At 21.5% G+C, this 22,394-nt stretch overlaps 9 protein-coding genes across 9 annotated transcripts; 6 read left to right on the forward strand and 3 right to left on the reverse strand.

The window, feature by feature from the left end:
- Positions 1 to 1,022: 1,022 nt before the first annotated feature.
- PY17X_0925100 (conserved Plasmodium protein, unknown function) lies at positions 1,023 to 2,309 on the forward strand (the record flags this gene model as incomplete). Its single annotated transcript, XM_022956005.1, has 4 exons — positions 1,023 to 1,083; positions 1,424 to 1,495; positions 1,716 to 1,895; positions 1,987 to 2,309. The coding sequence occupies 4 exons, from the start codon at positions 1,023 to 1,025 to the stop codon at positions 2,307 to 2,309; spliced, it is 636 nt and encodes a 211-aa protein (XP_022812203.1).
- A 1,216-nt stretch (positions 2,310 to 3,525) lies between these two features.
- PY17X_0925200 (ATP synthase F0 subunit b-like protein, putative) lies at positions 3,526 to 5,007 on the reverse strand (the record flags this gene model as incomplete). Its single annotated transcript, XM_718573.1, has 1 exon — positions 3,526 to 5,007. The coding sequence occupies one exon, from the start codon at positions 5,005 to 5,007 to the stop codon at positions 3,526 to 3,528; it is 1,482 nt and encodes a 493-aa protein (XP_723666.1).
- Positions 5,008 to 6,020: 1,013 nt separating this feature from the next.
- Positions 6,021 to 7,572, forward strand: PY17X_0925300 (conserved protein, unknown function; the record flags this gene model as incomplete). The annotated part of the gene is made up of 7 exons (XM_022956006.1): positions 6,021 to 6,325; positions 6,554 to 6,622; positions 6,734 to 6,827; positions 6,936 to 7,036; positions 7,130 to 7,181; positions 7,272 to 7,343; positions 7,447 to 7,572. The coding sequence occupies 7 exons, from the start codon at positions 6,021 to 6,023 to the stop codon at positions 7,570 to 7,572; spliced, it is 819 nt and encodes a 272-aa protein (XP_022812204.1).
- Positions 7,573 to 8,214: 642 nt separating this feature from the next.
- Positions 8,215 to 9,180, reverse strand: PY17X_0925400 (60S ribosomal protein L35, putative; the record flags this gene model as incomplete). The annotated part of the gene is made up of 4 exons (XM_022956007.1): positions 8,215 to 8,275; positions 8,520 to 8,679; positions 8,835 to 8,985; positions 9,178 to 9,180. The coding sequence occupies 4 exons, from the start codon at positions 9,178 to 9,180 to the stop codon at positions 8,215 to 8,217; spliced, it is 375 nt and encodes a 124-aa protein (XP_022812205.1).
- Positions 9,181 to 11,494: 2,314 nt separating this feature from the next.
- Positions 11,495 to 12,652, forward strand: PY17X_0925500 (ribosome biogenesis regulatory protein, putative; the record flags this gene model as incomplete). Its single annotated transcript, XM_722001.2, has 3 exons — positions 11,495 to 11,562; positions 11,791 to 12,291; positions 12,481 to 12,652. 3 exons carry the CDS (start codon positions 11,495 to 11,497, stop codon positions 12,650 to 12,652), a joined length of 741 nt encoding a protein of 246 aa, XP_727094.2.
- Positions 12,653 to 13,778: 1,126 nt separating this feature from the next.
- Positions 13,779 to 14,821, forward strand: PY17X_0925600 (GrpE protein homolog, mitochondrial, putative; the record flags this gene model as incomplete). Its single annotated transcript, XM_722002.1, has 2 exons — positions 13,779 to 14,605; positions 14,791 to 14,821. 2 exons carry the CDS (start codon positions 13,779 to 13,781, stop codon positions 14,819 to 14,821), a joined length of 858 nt encoding a protein of 285 aa, XP_727095.1.
- A 1,572-nt stretch (positions 14,822 to 16,393) lies between these two features.
- On the forward strand, positions 16,394 to 17,698 carry PY17X_0925700 (choline/ethanolamine kinase; the record flags this gene model as incomplete). Its single annotated transcript, XM_722003.2, has 1 exon — positions 16,394 to 17,698. The coding sequence occupies one exon, from the start codon at positions 16,394 to 16,396 to the stop codon at positions 17,696 to 17,698; it is 1,305 nt and encodes a 434-aa protein (XP_727096.2).
- A 437-nt stretch (positions 17,699 to 18,135) lies between these two features.
- Positions 18,136 to 19,791, reverse strand: PY17X_0925800 (pyruvate dehydrogenase E1 subunit alpha; the record flags this gene model as incomplete). The annotated part of the gene is made up of 1 exon (XM_722004.2): positions 18,136 to 19,791. The coding sequence occupies one exon, from the start codon at positions 19,789 to 19,791 to the stop codon at positions 18,136 to 18,138; it is 1,656 nt and encodes a 551-aa protein (XP_727097.2).
- Positions 19,792 to 21,178: 1,387 nt separating this feature from the next.
- PY17X_0925900 (U6 snRNA-associated Sm-like protein LSm1, putative) lies at positions 21,179 to 22,202 on the forward strand (the record flags this gene model as incomplete). Its single annotated transcript, XM_022956008.1, has 3 exons — positions 21,179 to 21,275; positions 21,555 to 21,656; positions 21,973 to 22,202. 3 exons carry the CDS (start codon positions 21,179 to 21,181, stop codon positions 22,200 to 22,202), a joined length of 429 nt encoding a protein of 142 aa, XP_022812206.1.
- Between the last annotated feature and the right edge of the window lie 192 nt (positions 22,203 to 22,394).

The following is a 22,394-nucleotide window of genomic DNA, read 5'->3' on the forward strand; positions in this document are numbered from 1 at the left end:
TGATGCATATAGTTATTGTGTTTTCAAAAATATTTAAACAAATCCAGAGTTCAAATTGAGATATAGAAAAAAAAAAAAAAAAAAAAAAAAAAAAAACAACGGGAAAAACGGGAAAAATGGGAAAAATGGGAAAAACGAAATTTAAAATTGCCCCCCAAAATTATATATATACATTCCCATATAAAATATAAAATCTGTTGTGTTAAAAATTATTTCATAAAAAATTATAATTAATTTTATAGCAAAACAAATTAAGATTATTATATTTGGATATTATTGATAAATTGTATGAAATATAAAATTAACATAACACGAAGAAAATATGTTATTCAATTTATAACATTTTTCCACTTTTTCCCAAAAAAATATAGTCTTTCCTTTATTTAAATATATGCATACATACATGCGATTTGTTAGGTAGTATATATATACATCTTTTATTTTTATACATCTTTGTGAACATTGTGAAATGAGTATATAAAATGTTGATAGTATATTAGTTGGCTGTGTGATATAAACCCATGAATTATTATTTTTTTTGCTAAACATAATTTGTATAAAATTTGATACACATATTGGCAAAGGTTTTGCTCGCCATTTTGTTCGTCATTTTTTCGCTATTTTTTCGCTATTTTTTCGCTATTTTTCTATTTCTTGTTATTTTCTCGCTATTTTGTTCTATAGAATGCACATGCATATCCACTCCGATTTGGTATGGTAAAGTATTATATTTCATGTATTCATTTATTCATGTATTCATTTATTCATGTATTCATTTATTCATTTATTTTATCATTTTTATTTTGGCAATTATATATCCAAAAAATAATAAAGAAAAAAAAATTACAAATCTTGTAAATTTGAATATTTTGTTCAAAGAAAATGTGTAATTAAAATAAAAAAAAAAAGAAAAATATTTGTGAAAAAAAAATAAAGAAATTATATATTTTCTGCAACAGTTTTAAAAAAAAACAAATATTGAGCAAAGTTTATGTATTATATAAAAAATAAAAACAGATAGAATGAAAATTAAAAATATAAAATTTATTGTTTTAAGACCAAAAGACGTTCCGCAAAATTTAGGTAAGCAAAACAAAGCCAATAAAGAAAAACCAATAAAGCAAAGTCGAGGCAAATCATGATACTAATGCTCATCCTCATCCTCATGATACATCGCATTTATATTGTATTCGTTTTTACAATTTTTGATTTTGCCGCCTTTCTATTCCTTGCTCATACTTAGAGATACCAACTTTATTTAGTTTTATTTTTACATGCTTTTATAAAACATATTTAAAATGTTACTAAAAAGAAAAAAAGGTGGTTTTATATAATTCATATGGTAGACTAGAATGTGGCAGATGGCTATGTTTTATTAAGTTGATTCATTTTTATTTTCATTTTCATTTTCCATTTGCAACAGAAATTGATATCAATTGCAACGACCAAATCAAAAACATAAAAAACAAATATTTTGGAGAATATGTAAAAAATGGTAAGTACTTTTTAAAAGTTGAAAATTATAATTTTCTTACTATTTTTATAAAAATAAATCATTATTTATTTAGACAAATGTGTATAGATATTTCATTACTATTAAGTATAACTGTTTTGTTTCCGAAGCTTTGAATTTGTTTCCGAAGCTTTGAATTTGTTACCGCTCATTTTGTTACCGCTTATCATTAGCTAACCAATCGTATTATTCACATTTGCAGGCTTAAATGTTAGGCTTATATATATGGGAAAAATACTAGATGATAGTAAGAAATTAGAAGATTATATAAATTGTTATTATAAAGATTTGTTTTCAAGCAATTCTCAAAAATCTAAAGAAAACTCTATACCCATCATCATTCATGTCAAAATTACAGAAAAGTCACTAATGTCAAAAAATGGTAACTTAAAAAAAGTTGGGAATCCAACTCGGCTTATCTTTTTCATTTGCCATTTTGTAAAATAATTACTTGCTTTTTCCCCCTTTTGTAGACAACTTTGACAGTAAGCAAATAAATGGAGTACTAGCCAAGATAGCACTACTGACATTCGTGTCTCTACTTTGGATATACAGATTTAATTATGTAGATGGGTTTCCCATATTTTGTTTAATAGTTTTAATTATGTTCACAATTTTTATAACAACAAGTTTGTTATATGGATATATAATTTTATTTTTTCAAATATTGTTCAAAATATTTATTACCATATTTTATAAAATAAAAGAATATACTATACGTCTATATACATATATTAATGAGAAAGCAAAAAGGTTTTTACTAATTAGAAATATTCCACATAATAATACCAATTAAAAAAAATTGTTTTTATATTAATTGTTCATTATTTTATGACCAAATATGGATTTCCTTTATTCGTTTATTAAATAGTTAATTTTTATGTAATTTTTATGTAAATTTTAAATTTGGTTCCGTTTCAATTGTTACATGTTATTTCAAAGTGCGCAAATATGTAATGAAAAATAATAAATTATATTTATTGTTAATGTATATGCACACATTCTCATGCACATGGATTTGTTTGTGATATTTTCTACACTCATCTTGTTCTACATTTTTTTGTTCCTTTTTATTTTACCATATCAAAGAAAATAACTACAAACATTGGAGATCTACATACCGATTTGAACTTATAATTTATTTTCACCACATTTTTACCATATTTTTACCACATTTTCACCATATTTTCACCATATTTTCACCATATTTTCACCATATTTTCACCATATTTTCACCATATTTTCACCATATTTTTATTATATTTCTTTGCTTTGGATAATCGTTGTTTATTTCATACAAATTTTCAATAAATTATTAGCCACGTTAATTTTGGCCAGTTTATTCTACTTGCACACAAATTGGATCTTTATAGACAAAAGATAAAGATAAACAAAGATAAAAATAAGACCAATTGAAATAGCAAAAAAATAATATTAAGTTGTGGAAGTTTGATCATAGACGAGCCGGTTTTTAATATTTTTTTTAATATTTTTTTTAATATTTTTTTTTAATATTTTTTTTAATATTTTTTTTTAATATTTTTTTTTTTTTAAAATAAAAGGACTAAAAGTTAATAATAATTCAAGCGATTGCTTGTAATATGTCAATTTATAAAAAAATCAAAAAAAGTTGTAAAACTTGTAAAAAGTTGTAAAACTGTGTAAAGGATTGCAAAAGATTGCAAAACTGTTAATGAGTAAGTTGAAATAAAACAATGAAGATATAGCAAAGGGTGATAATCTCTTAACGTGATAAAAATTTGGATCGGCAAAATTTGAAAAACACGTGAAATAACCAAAATTGCTGAATTTCCAATTTTATGTGTGCATAATTTGGTATAGACTATAAATATTATATTGCCTATAAATGCATATTTACTTAAACATTTTTTACAGTTATGTATACATACATACATACATATATATGAATACATACACGCCGTTACTTGGACAGTTTATTGCGTTAGGTACAATTTATCGTTATATAAGAAGTGCGTATGTGTGTGAATAAATCATTGGAAAAATTTCAAAAAAGAAACAAGTTTTTTTTCGTGGAACATTTTATTCGATTGTTGTATAATAAAATTAATATTTTCAGTCAAATTTTTAGATTCATTATCTTTAGGAATTATTAATGGTATATCATTGTCATTTACATAAAAACCAAATCTGTTATTTATGGTAGTGTATAATTTGATAAGATTGTCATAATCTTCTTTATTTAATTTATTAATATCAAGATTACATTTTGCAATAATGTTTTTAATAGAATTAACTTCATCTTTGTGTACTACAAATTGATTTAAATATTCTTTTTTTTTTAGCTCATATTGATTAAGTATATTTTTAACAATAGGATTATTATTATTTTCATTTTTAACAAAATTGATTTGTGTTTTAACATAATTAACTAATGTATCATTATTTGTATTATTTTGAATATTATTTATACTATCATTTAATACAGCATTGTAAAAATTCTGATCATTCTGAACATGTTCATACGTTTTTTTAATAATTTCTGTAACTAGTATATTTTTTAGTGAATTTTTATATTGCTGTTCAGAATTATAAATTTCATTTAATTTTTTTTCCAAATGTTCATGTATATTTTTTTTATTTTCATTAATAAAAGCTTTTCTATAATATTTTATTAAGACATTACAATATTCTTTAAAATGTTTTAAATGAGAACTACATTCTGTGTCTTTTGAAAAAAGTTTTAATTGATTATAAATTATATCTTCTGCTAATAATTTATTTTGGATATTTTGTTCTATCATTAAATTTTTTTCTTTATTTAAAAAATTCCATATATCTTTATAAAAATAGGAAGCAAGCATATAAAATACAGAAAAAAATGGAATAGTTTTGGAAAGAAACCAAGCATTACTTAATACTACATTATTTAATCCAAAATATAAAAAAACGAATATTAGACCATATGATGATAACATATTTTTTTCTTTAAAATGTTTTAAATGAAATAAATTTTCTGGATTTTCACTTCTTTTTTTTAAACAAAATTTATATACATCTTCTTCATTTAAATCAAATAATATTGCAATTTCAGGATAATGAAATTTATAATTATGATTAAATGCTAGATCAAGTGCATTTGATTCTTTTTTTGTATAACCATTTATAAACATTAAATTTATTAATTCTTCTTTTGTTAAATATACATCCTTTTCTATCGTTAACCCATTTTCACACCTTTTTGCAAATTCGATAAAATCATTATTACGATTTTCTAGGGATGTTATTAATTTTAAATATCTTAAAAAAATTGGAATTTTTTTTGTAAATACATACAAATCTTCTTTGTTTGGGCTTGATAAATATAAATCGTCATATTTTACATTATCTATATGTGGCAAACTTATTCGATATTTTGTATATACATATTCCTTTAACATTCCTCTTCCATTATTTGTGTAATATCTTTTGGTCAGTCCTAGACCAACTTTTATTCCATTTTTTATTTTAATCATATTTTATAACTTAAATTGGTAATAAAAGAGGAAGATTAATTATATATACATGTGCATATATGTGTATATTCAATTTGGATGCATAATTTGTGTGTGCAACTTTAGCTTTGGCTGTTTAGCAGCATACATCCATATATACTAATGTGTTAATTCCCCTTTTTCAGTATATATACATATATTAGCTCTAAATAAAACAAAGATAAATTTGAAATAAATTTGAAATAAATTTGAAATAAATTTGAAATAGTGTAATTTGGAAAAATGTATGATATGCTCAATATGCACATAATAAATACAACTATGTAATGTATTTATGTACATGTATATATATACACTTATGGTTATATAAACAAATTAAAAGCTTTTCCTTAATTTATCTTTTACCTAGTTTGAAAAAGAATTATATTATTTTTTAAATTGTTATGGTTTCATTTTAAAAGCGTTTTTCAAATGTACGTATTAAAACATGGGGACTATTCTTTTATGTTTTTTAATTTCATAGGCCTCGTTTTTTTTGTTTTTTTATTTTTTCCTGGAAAAATAATCACAATATATATTTTTGCTTATTTGGTAATGTTTAAATAGTTTCATAGTATGTAAAATAATATTATTTTATATAAGCATTTGGAATATGTATATGTAAATGTAAATGCATATATATATGTATATATATTTATACATTTTATTATTTTTTTACTTTTTTTTCACCATTTGTTTGCACTATTTTTGTGCATTTTACAATGTGTTTAAGTAAGCTTACTTTTTTTAATCTATTTTTTTTTTTTTAAATTTTTTTTACAATTTACATTTTCTTCCTTTTGGTAGTAAGTGTGTGTATATCTTAGGAAGAGTTTTCATAAGAGCTGTTTCGATTTGAATTTAAAATAATAATAATAATAATAGTAGTAAAATTTGGATATATATACAATAAATTGTGTAATAATTGTGTAATGATTGTGTAATGATTATGTAATAATTATGTAAAAATATAGGGAGGAAAAAAAAAGAAAAATATGAAAATCGTTGTGTTTGATTTTGTGGTTATTATCATATTTTATCTTCAATCAAAAGTTCAATCAATATATAATAAGAAAAATACTAGTTTGCCTTTATTTATATCAAGTGAAAGAAATAAAAAAATAATTCCAAGAAAAATAAAAAATAAAAACTTTAAAACATATATATGGGGCTATCCTATATATGATGATTCACCTTTTAAATTAAGGAGGCCCAAAATATATCCTAATTTTGAATATGGAGAATTAAGAAAATCGCAAGATTTTGATTATGTGGTTAGTACCAATATAAGCCAAAATAAGTAAGACTACAAAATAGAAAAATAACAAAATAGAAAAATAACAAAATAAGGGTCAATCATGTGGGTCTATATATGAACTTATATACGGACTTGTGTATTTTATTTCAGCACTATATTATGCTTTGTCTAGATCCATATCGTATTTTTTATTTTTTTATTTTTTATTTTTTATTTTTTTATTTTTTATTTTTTATTTTTTATTTTTTTATTTTTTTTTTTATACAATAGCTATCAAATTCCAGATGTTGGGTATTTATATAATGTAGATGAAATGGGAACGGGCAGAACGGACGATGTGTAAATACAAAAGAGCACATATATATATATATACCACATATTCATGGTTATGATAATAATACCATAAAGATTTTCGTAAATATATAAGTTTGTTTTTTTCTTTTTTTAAAGCCATACACCTATTGAAATGGTCTTTGGTGGGGATATTGATATGAAAGAAGTTGAAAAAATTAAAACCGTTCTGAATGTTTTTGATCAAGGAAATGTAAAACATTAAAACCGTATATTAAACAGTTTACCATAAATAAAAAAGTATATATTTAGGATTTATTTTACTTTCTTTATTATTTTTTTTTTTTTTTTTTTTTTTAAGGGAATGGGGATTTGTACATTAATGGGAGCCAAAAGGGGGCACTTCGCTTTTAAGTATAATGGCTATCTTTGTCATTTTCATGGGATTAAAAGTTATTTAAAGTAGCAAAGGAAATTTTTAATTTTATTTTATTCCACACTTTTTTAACAATTTCACTATTTATTCACATATTTATATATTGTTTATTAAATCAGATTCTTAATTAATAGACACTACCCTGGGGCCAAAGTAACTATGATTAGCGAAGTACGTTCAGGCGAATTTTTACGCTGCATTTTGAAATGTTAAAATGTTGAAGTGTTGATGTGTTGATGTGTTTTTTTTTTTTTTGTTCAGCATTGGATAGACCCAATAGATGAGGCCGTCTGTGTTAGACATAGTAATATTCCCTTTTCAAAAATAGGTCATGTAAGTTTAACCTTTTTAGCATTTTTTGTCTACTCATATTGGTAATTAGTAAAAAATATATACACACACATATATGCGCATTTTTGATTTCATCTGTTTTCAGCAAAGAAAATTACTATTTAATAAATACGATTACATATATGAAAATGATAAAAATAAAAGAATATATAAGGCAGAAAACAAAAGCAACGTATGGGCATTTTATAACGACCCTCAAATGCTAACATAAAGACAGCATTGCTATATTTAGTAAAGTGAATTATTTTTTTGTTTTTTTATGTTTTATTAATCATATATCATAAATTTAAAAAAATATGATTTTCGTATTTTGAATGACGTATAATAAATACTTAAATATTTATCTTGCTTGTATGTACATAGCAAGGAATATATTTTTGCTATTTTGTTATTTTTGAAAGCATATTTTATTTTTTTGTTTTTAGCTAGATTAACTAGCCATTGCAAGCTTTTTTACTCGACTAGCCATAAATGTATATGTTTTTTTTTTTTTTGATATAAACTTAAAAAAAATGTTTGAGAATTTTATACTTATCATTGTTATATTTCTATTATTCTCAAGGAATGTAGTTGTAATAAACAAAAAAGACTTTTCTTTAAGTCTTGAATAAAACTAATTTTATTGTCGTTATTTTTATTATTTGATAATTTTAGCATAATTTATTATATTATTTTTCATCTTTTGGTTGTTTAAAAAGTTTTTGTTTTTACATGCATTGTTAATAAAAAAATATGTATATATATATAAAAAAAATAATAAAATAAATTACTATATGATGTATTATAGAATACACCGTGTACCGTTATAAACACAACATGTAATGATATATGTAATTTTTTTTATTTAATCTGCTTAGTTTTTCTTTACTAAAAGGTATTTTCTTTTTGGGAAATTGGTGACTCTCTTTTTTGTTCTAAAAAAATGAAAAAATATATGTAATGTATATATGTGCAAATAAATTATGAACACGGGGTAGTAAAATGCGATACATGTTCATAAATAAAAATACATATAATTACATATGGATATACATTATAATCTCCACATAATACGCAGAATATAAATTAAATAAATCGAGATAATCATTAATTATTTATATTTCCACATATTTTATTAACTTATTTTTGCAATTATATATTAATGTGTTTATTTTTTACCTTAAGCTCATAGCGGATTTTTGTTTCTTAGTTAATTCTAATCTCTTTTTTTTTGTTAATTTATTTTTTAAGTTATATGGTTTAAATTTTTTGTTCTTATATAATTTCCTCAACTCCATTTTTCTTTTTTGGTTGTATACTGTTAAAACTCTTGCGACATCTTTAGGAAAAGAAAAGAAAGGAAAAAAAAAAAAAATATATGAATATAGAGATATATTAATTAATATGAACAGTATAGAAAAGATAAATGCTTATTTAAAAGAAAAAAAAAAGTTAATGATAAAACATTTTTATTGTAATAAGCTCATATATTACTTTTTCGAACGCTGTGGATTTTAGAGTTTTTTGCTGAGTTTCCTAATGCTTTGCTTATTCTCAATCCGCTTAATTCCTTTTTATACTCTTCAAGTTTGTCCAACAATTCGCTTTTTTTTAGAGATCGTAATTGAAAGGCTTTAACGTTACTCTATAAAATAACAAAATAATGTAAATATTTGGCATATAATATAGTAATAATCAAGGTATAGTTTATTTGTTCTTTCTTTCTTTCTATCTCTATTTGTTCTTTGTTTATTTGTTTATTTGCTTATTTGTTTGTTTCGTTATTTGTTTATTTTCCCAAATGGGAGTATATTTTTTGCAGTTTTTTTTTATTTACCATTTTCGATGATTATAGGTATTATGATAATTTTTTATTTTGTTCCTTTTACAATTTTTTTAAATATTTAATTTAAAAAATTAAATCAAATAATTATTTAAATTTAAATAAATGCTTAAAATGTATCATAAAAAAAATTGTTCATATTTTCAGTTTAATTATTTTTTTAATTAAAAAAAAATCAAAAATACGAACTTGCGTATTATTATTATTATTATTATATATTGTGTATGTATATTAAAATATATTACATGCCTTTATTGTATAAGTATTTATTTGTTTATTTCGAACTATGCATATATGATGATAAAAAATAATTTTTATATATTATTTATGTATTTATATTTTATAGGTAATTATTAATTTTTATTTTATATAATAAATACCCCCTTTTATCCCTTCGTTTTTTCCCCTTAACCAAGTACATAATTTAATGCCCCAAGCATAAAATAATAGGCATAAAATAATAGGCATAAATAATAGGCATAAAATAATAGGCATAAAATATTAAGTATATAAAATAAAAGTATATAAAATAAAAGTATATAAAATAAAAGTATGTAAAATAAGTATGTAATAATAAAAATATATATATTTATGTAGCAGGCAAATGTATACGGACTTTTAAAAAAATGACGATTTTTAGATCATTTAGTTACATATTTGAAATAGTGTTTTTTTTAGCTATTTATTAAATTTTTATTTTTATAAAAAAAATATATAAAAAAAATAAGAATAAAACAAGTTCATAGATATGATTTATTATTTTTTCCTATTCTACAATATTTATATTTATTACTATGGATTAATAAAAATATTTTAAAATATATATTTTATTATTTTTCAAATAGCTTAAAACCCACATTTACTGATAAGTCTTTACAAATATTTTTTTTTATAAATATAAAAATAAAATTATAACATATTAATGTTATATATGTTTTAGTAACAACATCATGATTAGGGAAGTATGTAAATGTTTTATTTTTTATTCGAAATAAAATATATCACTTTACGTCTATTCTTATTATTTCCTTATTCGTTCTCTTTCTATATATTCATTTTTATTTATTATTGTTTGGTTTGTATTAAATATAAAACATAATAATAAATGAACGGGAAAAAGTATGTGTTTTTATTGTTAATTTAAAAAATTGGTGAAAAGGCGGGGGTAGTTTTTAAAAATCCCCATTAATGAAAAAAAAACTAACCAACTAACCAATGAAAATATATGAACAAGCAAGAAAACTGTGTGAACAAACAAGCAAAATATATGAACAGCAAGCAAAATGTGTGAACATAAGAATTGTTTATTTTTATACAATCTAAGTACTGATTTTATTAAAATATAACATTTCCTTTAGTTATAATTTAGACATATATACATAAACAATCTAATAATACTTGGTTAATATAAAATATATCTTTTTGTTTATTAGCAATGTTTACTAAACTTCACAACGTCACCTTAATAAGTGTCAACAAAAAAGCACACATTAAAGAGTGGTGAAAATAAAAGTGGTGAAAATAAAGAGTGGTGAAAATAAAGAGTGGTGAAAATAAAAGTGGTGAAAATAAAGTGGTGGAAATAAAGAGTGGGGAAATGGGATTAAGCAGGTTTGAACATTTCCTGACTCACCATTTATTTTGTTCGAATTTTTATATTATTTTTATTTGGTGATAAAATATGTTAATATAGAACTGTAAAAATAAGGATGAAAATAATAGTTTTAAAAAAACAAAATAAATATATGCCTTTTTCGCTGACTACCCAATAATGTTAATAAATAAGGGAAAAGGCATTTAATCATTTAATCATTTAATCATTTAATCATTTTTTACATTTTTTACAATTTTTTTTTTTTTTTTACAATTTTTTTTTTTTTTTTACAATTTTTACATTTTTTGTCATTTCTGCCATTTTCTACCATTTTTTAATTGATATCCTTGAATTTGTTTTAAAATACAAATTTAAAGAAATTATAAAAATATGTATAGAACAATATTTTTAAAATAGTATATACAAAAAAAAAATATTATTTATGAACGCCACCAGTTGAAAAATATGCAATATGTATAATACCTATATTTTTAATATATATATCCTATATTTTTAATATATATATACCTATTTTTTTTTTTTTTTTTTTTTTTTTTTTTTTTAATTCCCAACTTGTTAAAAAATAATAGATCGATTTAAGATTATATTCTGTTATTATGTTATATATGTACATTTGTAGGAACATATAATATATTGATGATTAAGTATTTTTTTCTTTTGCTTTAATTTACGAAAAATAATTTAAAATTAAAAAAAATGAGTTTGGATTTTTGCTCTCAACATCTCCTTGCTTATGACAATTCCCTGATAACATCTGAAAATGAGTAATAGAAAAATGAAAAAAAATGAAAAATGAAAAAAATGAAAAAAACGAAAAAAATGAAAAAAACGAAAAAAATGAATAACAGTATTCTGTCCATACTTAATGTATAGTACCTTAAGAGTTTGCCCAAAAGTGCTGCATATCCTGATAATATAAATATCTACATGTTTGTACATTTTATTTGCATATTTTTCACTTTTTTAATTTTTATTGTTTATAATGTGGTTAGGATAAAGACGAAAACAGAAGAAAATTTTGCATTAGTTTTAAAAAAAATAAATGAATTAACAAATCAGAGAAATGATGAAGGTGAGTTGTTTTATACTCTAACCCAAGATAATGTATTTAATTTGCCAAGATATTCGAAATTTCCTGAAGCTAAAAAACCAACAAGATGGGAACTATTTTCTCAAACTAAATTAAAAAAAAAAAAAAATAAACATGGTTTAATTTATGATGAAAATAGTAAAGGTTGGGTAAGAAGATTTCAAAAAAAACAAATAAAAATAAATAAAGAAAAATCTGACTTTGTTCATGAATATAAACCAAGTGATAATATATATGAAGACCCATTTGAAAAAATGGAAGAAGAAAAAGATATTAAAAAAATGAAACAAAAAATGAGAGAAATGAAAAATAAATTCGAACAACAAGGTATCTCATCACAGGATATCAAATATATACAGAAACAAAAAAGGAAACGGGAAAATCTTATTGATAATCTTAAAATGTAAGGCAAAAAATGTGCATAAAATTTGTTCGTTTCGCATTTTTATTCCGTCATTTTGTATTTCATTTCTATTCCGTCATTTTGTATTTCATTCCTATTCCGTCATTTTGCATTTTATTCCTATTCTTATATTTTTCTTTTTATTCCTATTCTTATATTTTTCTTTTTTTATTTTTCCCCCCCATTCAGGGCCCAAATTTCATCCTCCACATTCGGGCGATACGACAAAAAACTAAAAAAAGAAAAAAAACTTAAAGTAAAAAACAGTAAAATAATAAATCAGAAATGTGAAAAACGTTTATTAAAAGATGAAATAAATCAGAATAATAAATTGGCAGAAATTGTTTTAAAATCTCTTTAGATTATTATTATATAATGTAACATAATTGAATCTTAAATATATATATATCCTTTTTTAAATTTTTGTTTTATTTATTTTTTAGACATAATAATTTATCTTTTCATTCTGTAATATACATACATATTATGTACAATTTTTTGTTTTTTTGTTTTCATTTGTTTTTATAATAAAAAAAAAAATATATATATGTTTGTATAGACAACTATTATATGATTGGTTAAAGTAAAATCAATAATTTTTTTTAATTAACTTAATACATCGTTTTAATTTTAAACTTTATTTCAATCGAAATTTTTCTTAATTATATATATTAAAAAATAAAATATTTAATTATGGTTATTATTTTCTAAGGGTAATTGCTTTCATGACTTTTTTCATATGTATATTAATTTTTTTTTTTTTTTTTTAATTTTTCTATTTTTATTTTTTAATAATATATTTCACTTTTGTTTGGCCATTCATTTTTATTCAGTTGTTTTTTCTCGAAACCTTGATATGGTATATAAAATATTACTATGGATAAATCAATAAATATATACTATATATATATATAATTATATATATTATATATTATATATTATATATATGGTTATTGCTTGACTTACTTTATTTTTGTGTAAAAGAAAATGAATATTTTAAGGAACACTTTGGGGTGCATTTTACACTATACTAATGTATGAATAAATGCATAAATATTTTTCATATTATTTTTATATTTTCTAAAATATGTCACTATTTTTTACATAATAATATTCATTGCATGGTGTAACCATACTACTGTATGTTGTAGGATATTGCATGGATACTTAAAAAAAAATTCCTTATAATGCATATCAAATTAAAAAAGGAAACAAATATATTTATTTTATTATTTTTTTTTTATACAATTTTATATTGCTAATTCAGAATTTTTTTTCCATATGTGCTTGTAAATTATTTATTGTTAATATATTTTTTTTTTTTTTTACGCTAGCTTATATTATTATTATTGTTGTTATTATTATTCTACTATTGTTATTTAATTATTTTTATTATGATCACTTTTGCAATTGTGATTGTTTTGTAGCTATAGAATAACTTATTATTTTATATTTCTTTTTTTTTTTCAAATTATTTTTTATATAATATGAAATATGTTAATGTGCTGAAAAAAACCCTAATATGTAATAGGGTATTAAATACGCATGGAAGGGAAATGAAATCAATAGTGTTTCGAAAATATTATACAAATTTATTGGATGGAAATAAACCGTTTCTCAATTTGACAAAACGCTGTTTATTTAGTAGCCAATCAGGACAAGATAAGGCATACAGCGAAAGTAGTGACAATGTAAATAATAACAATGAGGAACATAATGAAAATATGGAAATTAATAAGAAAAGCTCAGAATGTAATGATAATAAAAAAAATATGAACAAGTCAGAAAATTCTGAACATTCAGAAGAAAAAAATAATAAAGAAATAAATTATGAAAGTTATAACAAAATAGATCTTATTAATGAAATTAAAAAAACCAAAAAACATATGGATGAAAAATTAGTAGATAATCAAGTTTTAAAAGAAAAATATTTATCTGTATTAGCAGAAAAAGAAAATTTAAGAACTAGATATATGAAAGAGATTGAAAATAATAAATTATATTGCATTAGTAATTTTGCAAAATCATTGCTTGATGTTGCTGATAACTTATCATTGGCAATTAAAAACATAAGTGAGGAATCTTTAAAATCGAATGAAGAGATTAACAATATATATAAAGGAATAGAAATGACAGAAACTATTCTTCATAATATTTTTAATAAATATGGAATAGATAAATATAACCCAATCAATGAAAAATTTAATCCCATGTTCCATGAGGCTATTTTCGAAGTTAGCGATACCACTAAAGAAAAGGGGACAGTTGCAACAGTTATCCAGCCAGGATATAAAATAAATGATAGGATATTAAGGTAATGCGCTCTTCATTCGCAGCTGCGCATGCATACGCTTGATATGTGTATGCAATGCTTAATGTGTGCATGTATGTATACACTTAATGTGTGTATGCAATGCTTAATGTGTATATACTTAATGTGTGCATGTTATTTTTTTTTTTATTTTTTTTTTTATTTTTATTTTTTTTTTTTTTTTTCAGAGCCGCGAAAGTTGGAGTTGTAAAGAACTAAGTCTTTGACATAAAAAAAAAGTTTCCTTTTTTATTTTCCACAAAAAATCCAATATTTTAAAAGTTCATCGATATTCACACGTGAAAATTATGTGTGCTTAACATAAATATAATTAATACAAGTGTAAATTATACATTTATTTATTTTATTATTTATTTTATTATTTATTTTATTATTTATTTTATTATTAAAATAAGTGTAGGTTACAAATTCTTAGTAATACATAAAAAATGGTTATCACTATTTTCATAAGAATATTTTTTTTACAAATTTATTAACTTTTTTTTTTTTTTCTTTTTAAGCTTTACATATGTTTGTTCAAAACATTCTTAAAATTCTATAATAATTTTTAAGTAAATATGATTAATAATATAAATTATATATTTCAAAAAACAATGATGAAAGGAAAATATTTGTTTCATTCCTTATTTAAAATAATAACTTGTATTGAATGATTTTTAACTATTTACAATAACGCAGGTATTTTTTATTCTTTTTTTTTTTCGTTCATAATTATTGCTTATTTGAATTCAAGCCCATTTCCCTTTTATATATTAGAGCGAATTATATTTAAAAGGATATTATTATATATGTAAAACAATTTTAGGTTTTTTTTTGAGATAATATTTTATATAATTTTGCAAAAGATGAAAAATATGAATCAATTAAAAAAAAATAAAAAAAAATAAAAAAAAAACTAAAGACTTGTTTACACTTAGTTCGTATAACATTTTATTTTATATTTTGTTTTTTTTTAAGTTTGCATAATTTTCCTTTTACCGTTTTATTTTTTTAATAATATTTTCTTATCAAAGAATAACAAAGAAAAATATTATTACTGATCATTTGTGAGTTTGAAAAAATAAATCCATCAATATGTTAATGGATAAATAATAAGATAATAAACAAAGCGATAGTTAAACAAATTCATCAATAAGATAATAAACAAAGCGATATTAATGGATTATGCATATGTGCTAATTTTCGCAAGTTAAAAAAAAAATATCTTATATGCAAATAAGTACACATTAAGCATTTACACAAATTACTGTAAAAAAAGAGGAAATAAAAATTTAGTTTATATTGGTATACATTTTTATTATCCATTTATTTCGATTATAAAACATAATATGTATGGGTATTTAAGTGTGTATATATAATTTGTTAAATTTTTTTTGGAAAATTATAAATAAGAAAATTTCGATTTCTACACTCCGATATGCATCAATATATACATGTGTGCATATGGACAAATTTATAGTAATTACATTTGTTTTTATTACTATTGAAAATGTTTAGATAATAAATCGTTTTATTCACACACATATATATATTCCTTTATTTTAAAAATATATATATTTTTTTTTTTTTTTTTTTTTTTCGCATCCTAGTAGCACTTCATTATCTCTCTGAAATTGCATTATCGCTTAAATCTGCATTATTGAATTTGAAAATTTTTTTTTCGATTTTTATTATGTTAAAAAGGTAAATAAACTAGTGTGTGAAATTATTAGAATAAAAAAAAATAGTGTAGACATTGATAAAAATATACATGTATAAAATATATTTAGAATGGAAGAAATAAAACAAAATAGTGATACAGAAATTCCTGAAAAACGAAATAGTAATTGTACAGTAAAACATTTTACTAGTACGCCATTACCAAATTCTCAAATTTGTGAAAAAAAAAAAAAAAAAGGAATAAAAGCTATATCTATTGATGATTTAAAAATAGTGCAAGGTGAAAATGAAGATGCTAAAATAGAAGAATATTTAAATAAATATAAAAGTAATGTATTTTCAAATAAGCAATCATTATATTTATATTGTAAATATGTTATATTATTTTATGGGAATGAATTAATAAATAAAAAAGATGTTGATAAATTAAATTTTGAGATAATAAATGGAGGTATAACAAATATATTAGTAAAAGTTGAACATAATTTAGAAAAAAAAATATATTTAATTAGATTATATGGTCCTAAAACTAGCGAAATCATTAATAGAGGTAGAGAACAAATTATATCAAATATATTAAATAATAAAAATATATCAAAAAAAATTTATGTTTTTTTTCCAAATGGAAGAATAGAAGAATTTATGGAAGGATATGCATTATCTAAAGAAGAAATAAAAAATCCTAAATTTCAAAAAGAAATTGCAAAAAACTTAAAAACATTACATGATATTGAACTAAATGAAGATGTGTATCAAACTATTAAAAAATTACAAACAGAAGATTGTATATATTATAAAGATTTAAAATATAATAACAATTCTGATCAAATAAATAATAGATCATCTTTTCTATGGGGAACTATTTGGAAATATTTTAACTTATTATATGAAGAAAAAAATAAACCATGTGATTTTGATTCTAAAGTAAATATATTAAAACTGATAGATTTTGAATCACTAAAAAAAACAATAAGTGAAATAGAAAAATTATGTAAAGAAAAAAAATCACCTGTTGTTTTATGTCATTGTGATTTGCTTTCTTCAAATTTTATTAACAAAACAGATAATACAATATGTCTTATTGATTTTGAATATTCATGTCCTATGGAACGGGCATTTGATATAGCTAACCATTTTAACGAATATGCAGGTTTTAATTGTGAATGGAACTTAATACCAACAAGAGCTGAAGAATATAATTTTATTAAAAATTATTTAAACACAGATGATGATAAAATTATTAATAATTTAATTAATGAGATACAACCATTTTATCTTATTTCACATATACATTGGGCATTATGGTCATTATTACAAGGAATGAGATCATCGATAGATTTTGATTTTATAAATTATGGTATGACAAAATTAACTGCTTCTACCCTTTCAATATTTAGATCAAAAATCACATCTTAATAATCAATATAAATTTTTTTGATATAAAATAAAATTTTTCTATATTTTACAATTTAATAAATTCAATTATCAAATATTTTGTAAAATAAAAAGGATACTTTTTACATATTCTATATAAGAAAAATTATTTTTATTTTTTTTTTTTTTTTTTTTTTCAATAAATTTTTAATATTTTTATGGTATTTATTACTAATTAGTTTTGTTTTGTCTTGTCTTTTTTTTAACATAATTTCTTGTGAAAAATATTATGAATACGTTTTGTAAAAATGTGTTTTGTCTTCCTGCTCTAAGGAAGCAAAAGGGGTCCGTTTAAGCGAGCCATTTTGGCGAACCCATTTAAGCGAGCCAACACTATTCCTATAAGAAAAGAAAAAAATAATAAAAAAAAAAAAAGGTCCATGTCACCTTTAAATTATTCATGAGGAACATGTGTTATCTTAGTTTATAATTAGAGGTAATTGCTTTTTGTCAAATATTTGTGAATAATAATTTTTATCATTTTTGATAAATTTTCCATTTATTTCATTCATATAGGATTGGTAATATTGAATTAATTCATTTGGTGATAATTGATCATATTTTTTGTATTTTGAATAAGATGGTTGATATTTTGTAATTTCAGATGGAGCAAAAATATTATTGTCATATAATTTGCATACATCTATATTTTTACTTTTTTCAAAATTAGAATCTGCATCATTTTGTGCATCTAAAAGTATTTTTTGAATCTCTTTTTTAGTATTTTCAAAATAAATAGAATCAACAATATTATTATTTTTCATATAATTTGTTAATTGAATAATAGGATCAATTTTTTTCCATGATGTTTTTTCATCTAATCGTCTTAATAAATCTGGATCAGCCAAAGAATGACCTCTTGTTCTGTATGTAATAGCTTCTATTAAAATGGGTCCTGATTTTTTTTTTCGAATTTCATTTATTTTTTTTTTTGCAAGTTTGTATATACTCAATACATCATTACCATCTACTTTATATGTAGTTATATTAAATGCTTTTCCTTTATTATAATTGTTTGTTAGATCTCCTAAAGAACTTCTTGAGCTTTCCATACCAATTGCCCAGTTATTATTTTCGATTACAAATATAATAGGCAAATTATAGGTAGATGCTAGATTTAGAGATTCAAAAAACTGGCCAATATTACTTGTTCCGTCTCCTAAAAAGCATACAACTACATCGAGATCGTTCTCATTTTTATCATGTTCATTTTCATCATGTTTTGTTAAGTTTTCCTTAACATCGTTTACGTGATTCATAAGTGTATTCTGCTTTTCTGAACAAGTTTCATATTCTTTATTAGATGTATCTTGAATAAATTCTTTTTTATATAAAACACTATATGCTAATCCAACAGAAATTGGTATTTGCTCACCAATAAATCCAAAGCCTCCAATAAAATTATTTTTTTTATTATATATATGCATAGAACCTCCTTTTCCTTGATTTGTGCTTCCATAATAGTTTCCATATAATTCATTTAATATTTCTTTTACAGGAACATTTTTGCTAATTGCATGAACATGATCTCTATATGTGCTAACAACAAAATCAGAATTTCTTAAATTTTTGATAATACCTGTACTTATAGCTTCTTGACCATTATATAGATGTACGAACCCATTTATTTTTTTATTATAATATAATTTTGCTACTAAATTTTCAAATAAACGACCTAAATTCATGTCTTCATATAATGTACATATTTCATTTTTATTTATTGAAACATCAGAAATATATTCTGCTAATTTATTATTTTCGATATAAACATTATAATTAGTAGAATCGTAAAATTCATTTTCATATAATTTATTTATATAGTCATTTTTATCATATTTTTCATCTATATTAACATGTTCAGAATATTTATCATTTTTTAAACTATTTATTTTTGTATCATCTTTGGCAATTTTTAAACTTTTTTTATTTTCCCTATTATACAAATTATTATAATTACATCCTGATATAAAACTGACAACTATTTGTTTATTTTTATTTGTTTTTAGATCCAAATTCATACATCTTTTTGTTAATAAAAATGTGAAAAACAAAAAATATAATATGTTAAAGACCATGGTGTATATTTGTTTGTTACCTCAATTCAGAATTTATATATTATAAAAAAAATACAAAAATGTTAAAATGGTATTTTTATTAGATCTTATAAAAATATGCAACTTGAAAAAAAAAAAAAAAAAAAAAATATAAAATGTGTTTTATATTTGTTTGGTGCAAATCATGGAAATAACAAAATGGCTTAACAAAAGGATAGAGAAAGCCCAACATATTTTCAACCACTTCAACCATTTCAACCATTTCAACAATTTTGAAGAGCGAAAGGTGTGTAGAGTAAACCCCGTTACATTTGGGTATAAGAGATATAAAAATAGTTTTATAAAAATAGAAATAAATAGAAAATGTGAACAGAAAAATACCAAATAAAAACGAGACCAAAAAAATACCAAATAAAAATGAAAACAGAAAAACAACGATTTTTTTGACCAATTATATGCTTATATAATTATTATCATCACTATCTACTTTTCTCCAAGTGTTTATTCTGTTGTTTTTATCATTAAGTCAAGAGATTAAGTATATTTATAAATAAATAAAAATATGATAACTTTTTATTCATTTTTTATTCATTTTTTATTCATTTTTTATTCATTTTTTATTCATTTTTTCTTGTAGCTTTGTGTACCCAAAATTGTACAGCTACTACTGAATTGACTGACTGGCCGAATTAGAAAATTTTCTTATCTATCGACATTTTTTCGTAAATTATTATTTTGATAATTTTGTTGGTATTTTTAACATTTTTTCCATTTTTTGTTACATTTTTGTTAATAAATTTATTTGTTGGATTTGTTTCGGTTAAAGAGGGCTATGAGTAAATCGGTCAGTATATAGTGATTGTTTTTTTTTTTTTTTTTTTTTTTTTTTTTTTAATTTTAAAAATTATATATATATATTTTTTTTAAATAAAAAAGAAACATTTAACTATTTTAACATTGGTTGATTAGGTAGTACGATATAACATAATTAATATATTTTTAAAAATATCCTATATGAAAAATATAATATTTTTTTTCATCATTTTGTGACCAAATCAAATATAATTGGCATAATAGAATATGATGTAAAATCGTGTAACAAAGAAATTTAATACTATTCTATACTCGATTTTTATCAAGAAAAAAAATAATAAAATAATCGAAAAAAATAATAAAGCGATCGAAAAAGGGGAGATAAACAATTGAAGAGAAGATAAATAATTGAAAAAGAAAAGATAAAACGATCGAAAAAGAAAAGATAAAACGATCGAAACAGAGAGGATAAAAAAGCAAATCTTTGACTAAATGCTTACAATGTGTTGGGATAAAATATCCAAATTTATAACCATAATATAGTAGAAATCATAATAAATTTAAAAGGAATTTTTTTATTTCTCTCCAATAAAAAATGGAGCAAATATTCAACCCACTATGGCTAAGTAGCTTTGAAGAAGATATAGATTCATATATTTTCATTTCTTCTAGGGATAATAAATTATATTTAGGTTTGGAAACTAAAAAAAAATAAAACTAAAAAAAAATAAAATTAAAAAAAAATAAAACTAAAAACTGTAGAATATATTTATATCAATCCATATATGCACAATTTTTACACCCTATATAATAACTACGTTTCCAAATCGCCACTCTAAACGATTAACTATGCATATGTATTATAACTACATACCTACATATGCATTATAACTACATATCTATATATGCATTATAACTACATATCTATATATGCATTATAACTACATATCTATATATGCATTTTTTTTAAGGAATACTAAGAACATACGACCAACATGGAAATATATTTTTAACACACTGCGTTGAAAAAATTATAATACCTGAACAGAATTACTTCTCCGATGTTTATGTTGGTAAGAAAAATAAAATAATAAAAATTGGACCGAAAACAGAAATGGGAATATATATTAAAAATAAAAAATTGAATGGATATAAATATATGTCTTTATATACGCATGCATAAATGCTTATAAAATTATTGTCCATGGTGATAAATACGTATTTCATAGTAGATTGGAATTAAGAATTTATATGTCCTATATATCATACCCCCCTATTATATTATCTCTCTCTATATATATATATATATTTATTTATTTATTTTTTTTATTTTTTATTTTTTTTTCCCCACCGATTTGCACACAAATCCCCATTTCTTGTCATTTTTAGGAAATTTAATAATTCGAGGAGATAATATTGCATATTTTGGATCAATTGATGAAAGTAAATATGAGAAAATGTTTAATTACTCTCAAAAAGATATAAATGAAAATTTTCAAGGGGAAAATTTATATGAACAAAATAAAAAGGAAGATATAATTCTTAATTATAAGCCCATAAGCCAAATTTTAAAATATATTGATAAGGCAAACAATGATAGTACTATTTTTGAAAATTAGTTTTAAGTCTGAAATTGCATAAACATGAAGACAATTTTTTTATCACCTAATTATGATATATATACTTGTATTATAAATATATAACATTTCTAAAGAACAAAAATATTTACTCTTTTTGTGGAAAATTAAAAAAAAAAAAAAAAAAAAAAAAAAAAAAAAAGTGGCTAGCCTTTTTATAATACTTTAACATTT

The sequence above is a fragment of the Plasmodium yoelii genome (genome assembly GCF_900002385.2).
Source record: "Plasmodium yoelii strain 17X genome assembly, chromosome: 9".
NCBI lineage: Eukaryota > Apicomplexa > Aconoidasida > Haemosporida > Plasmodiidae > Plasmodium > Plasmodium yoelii.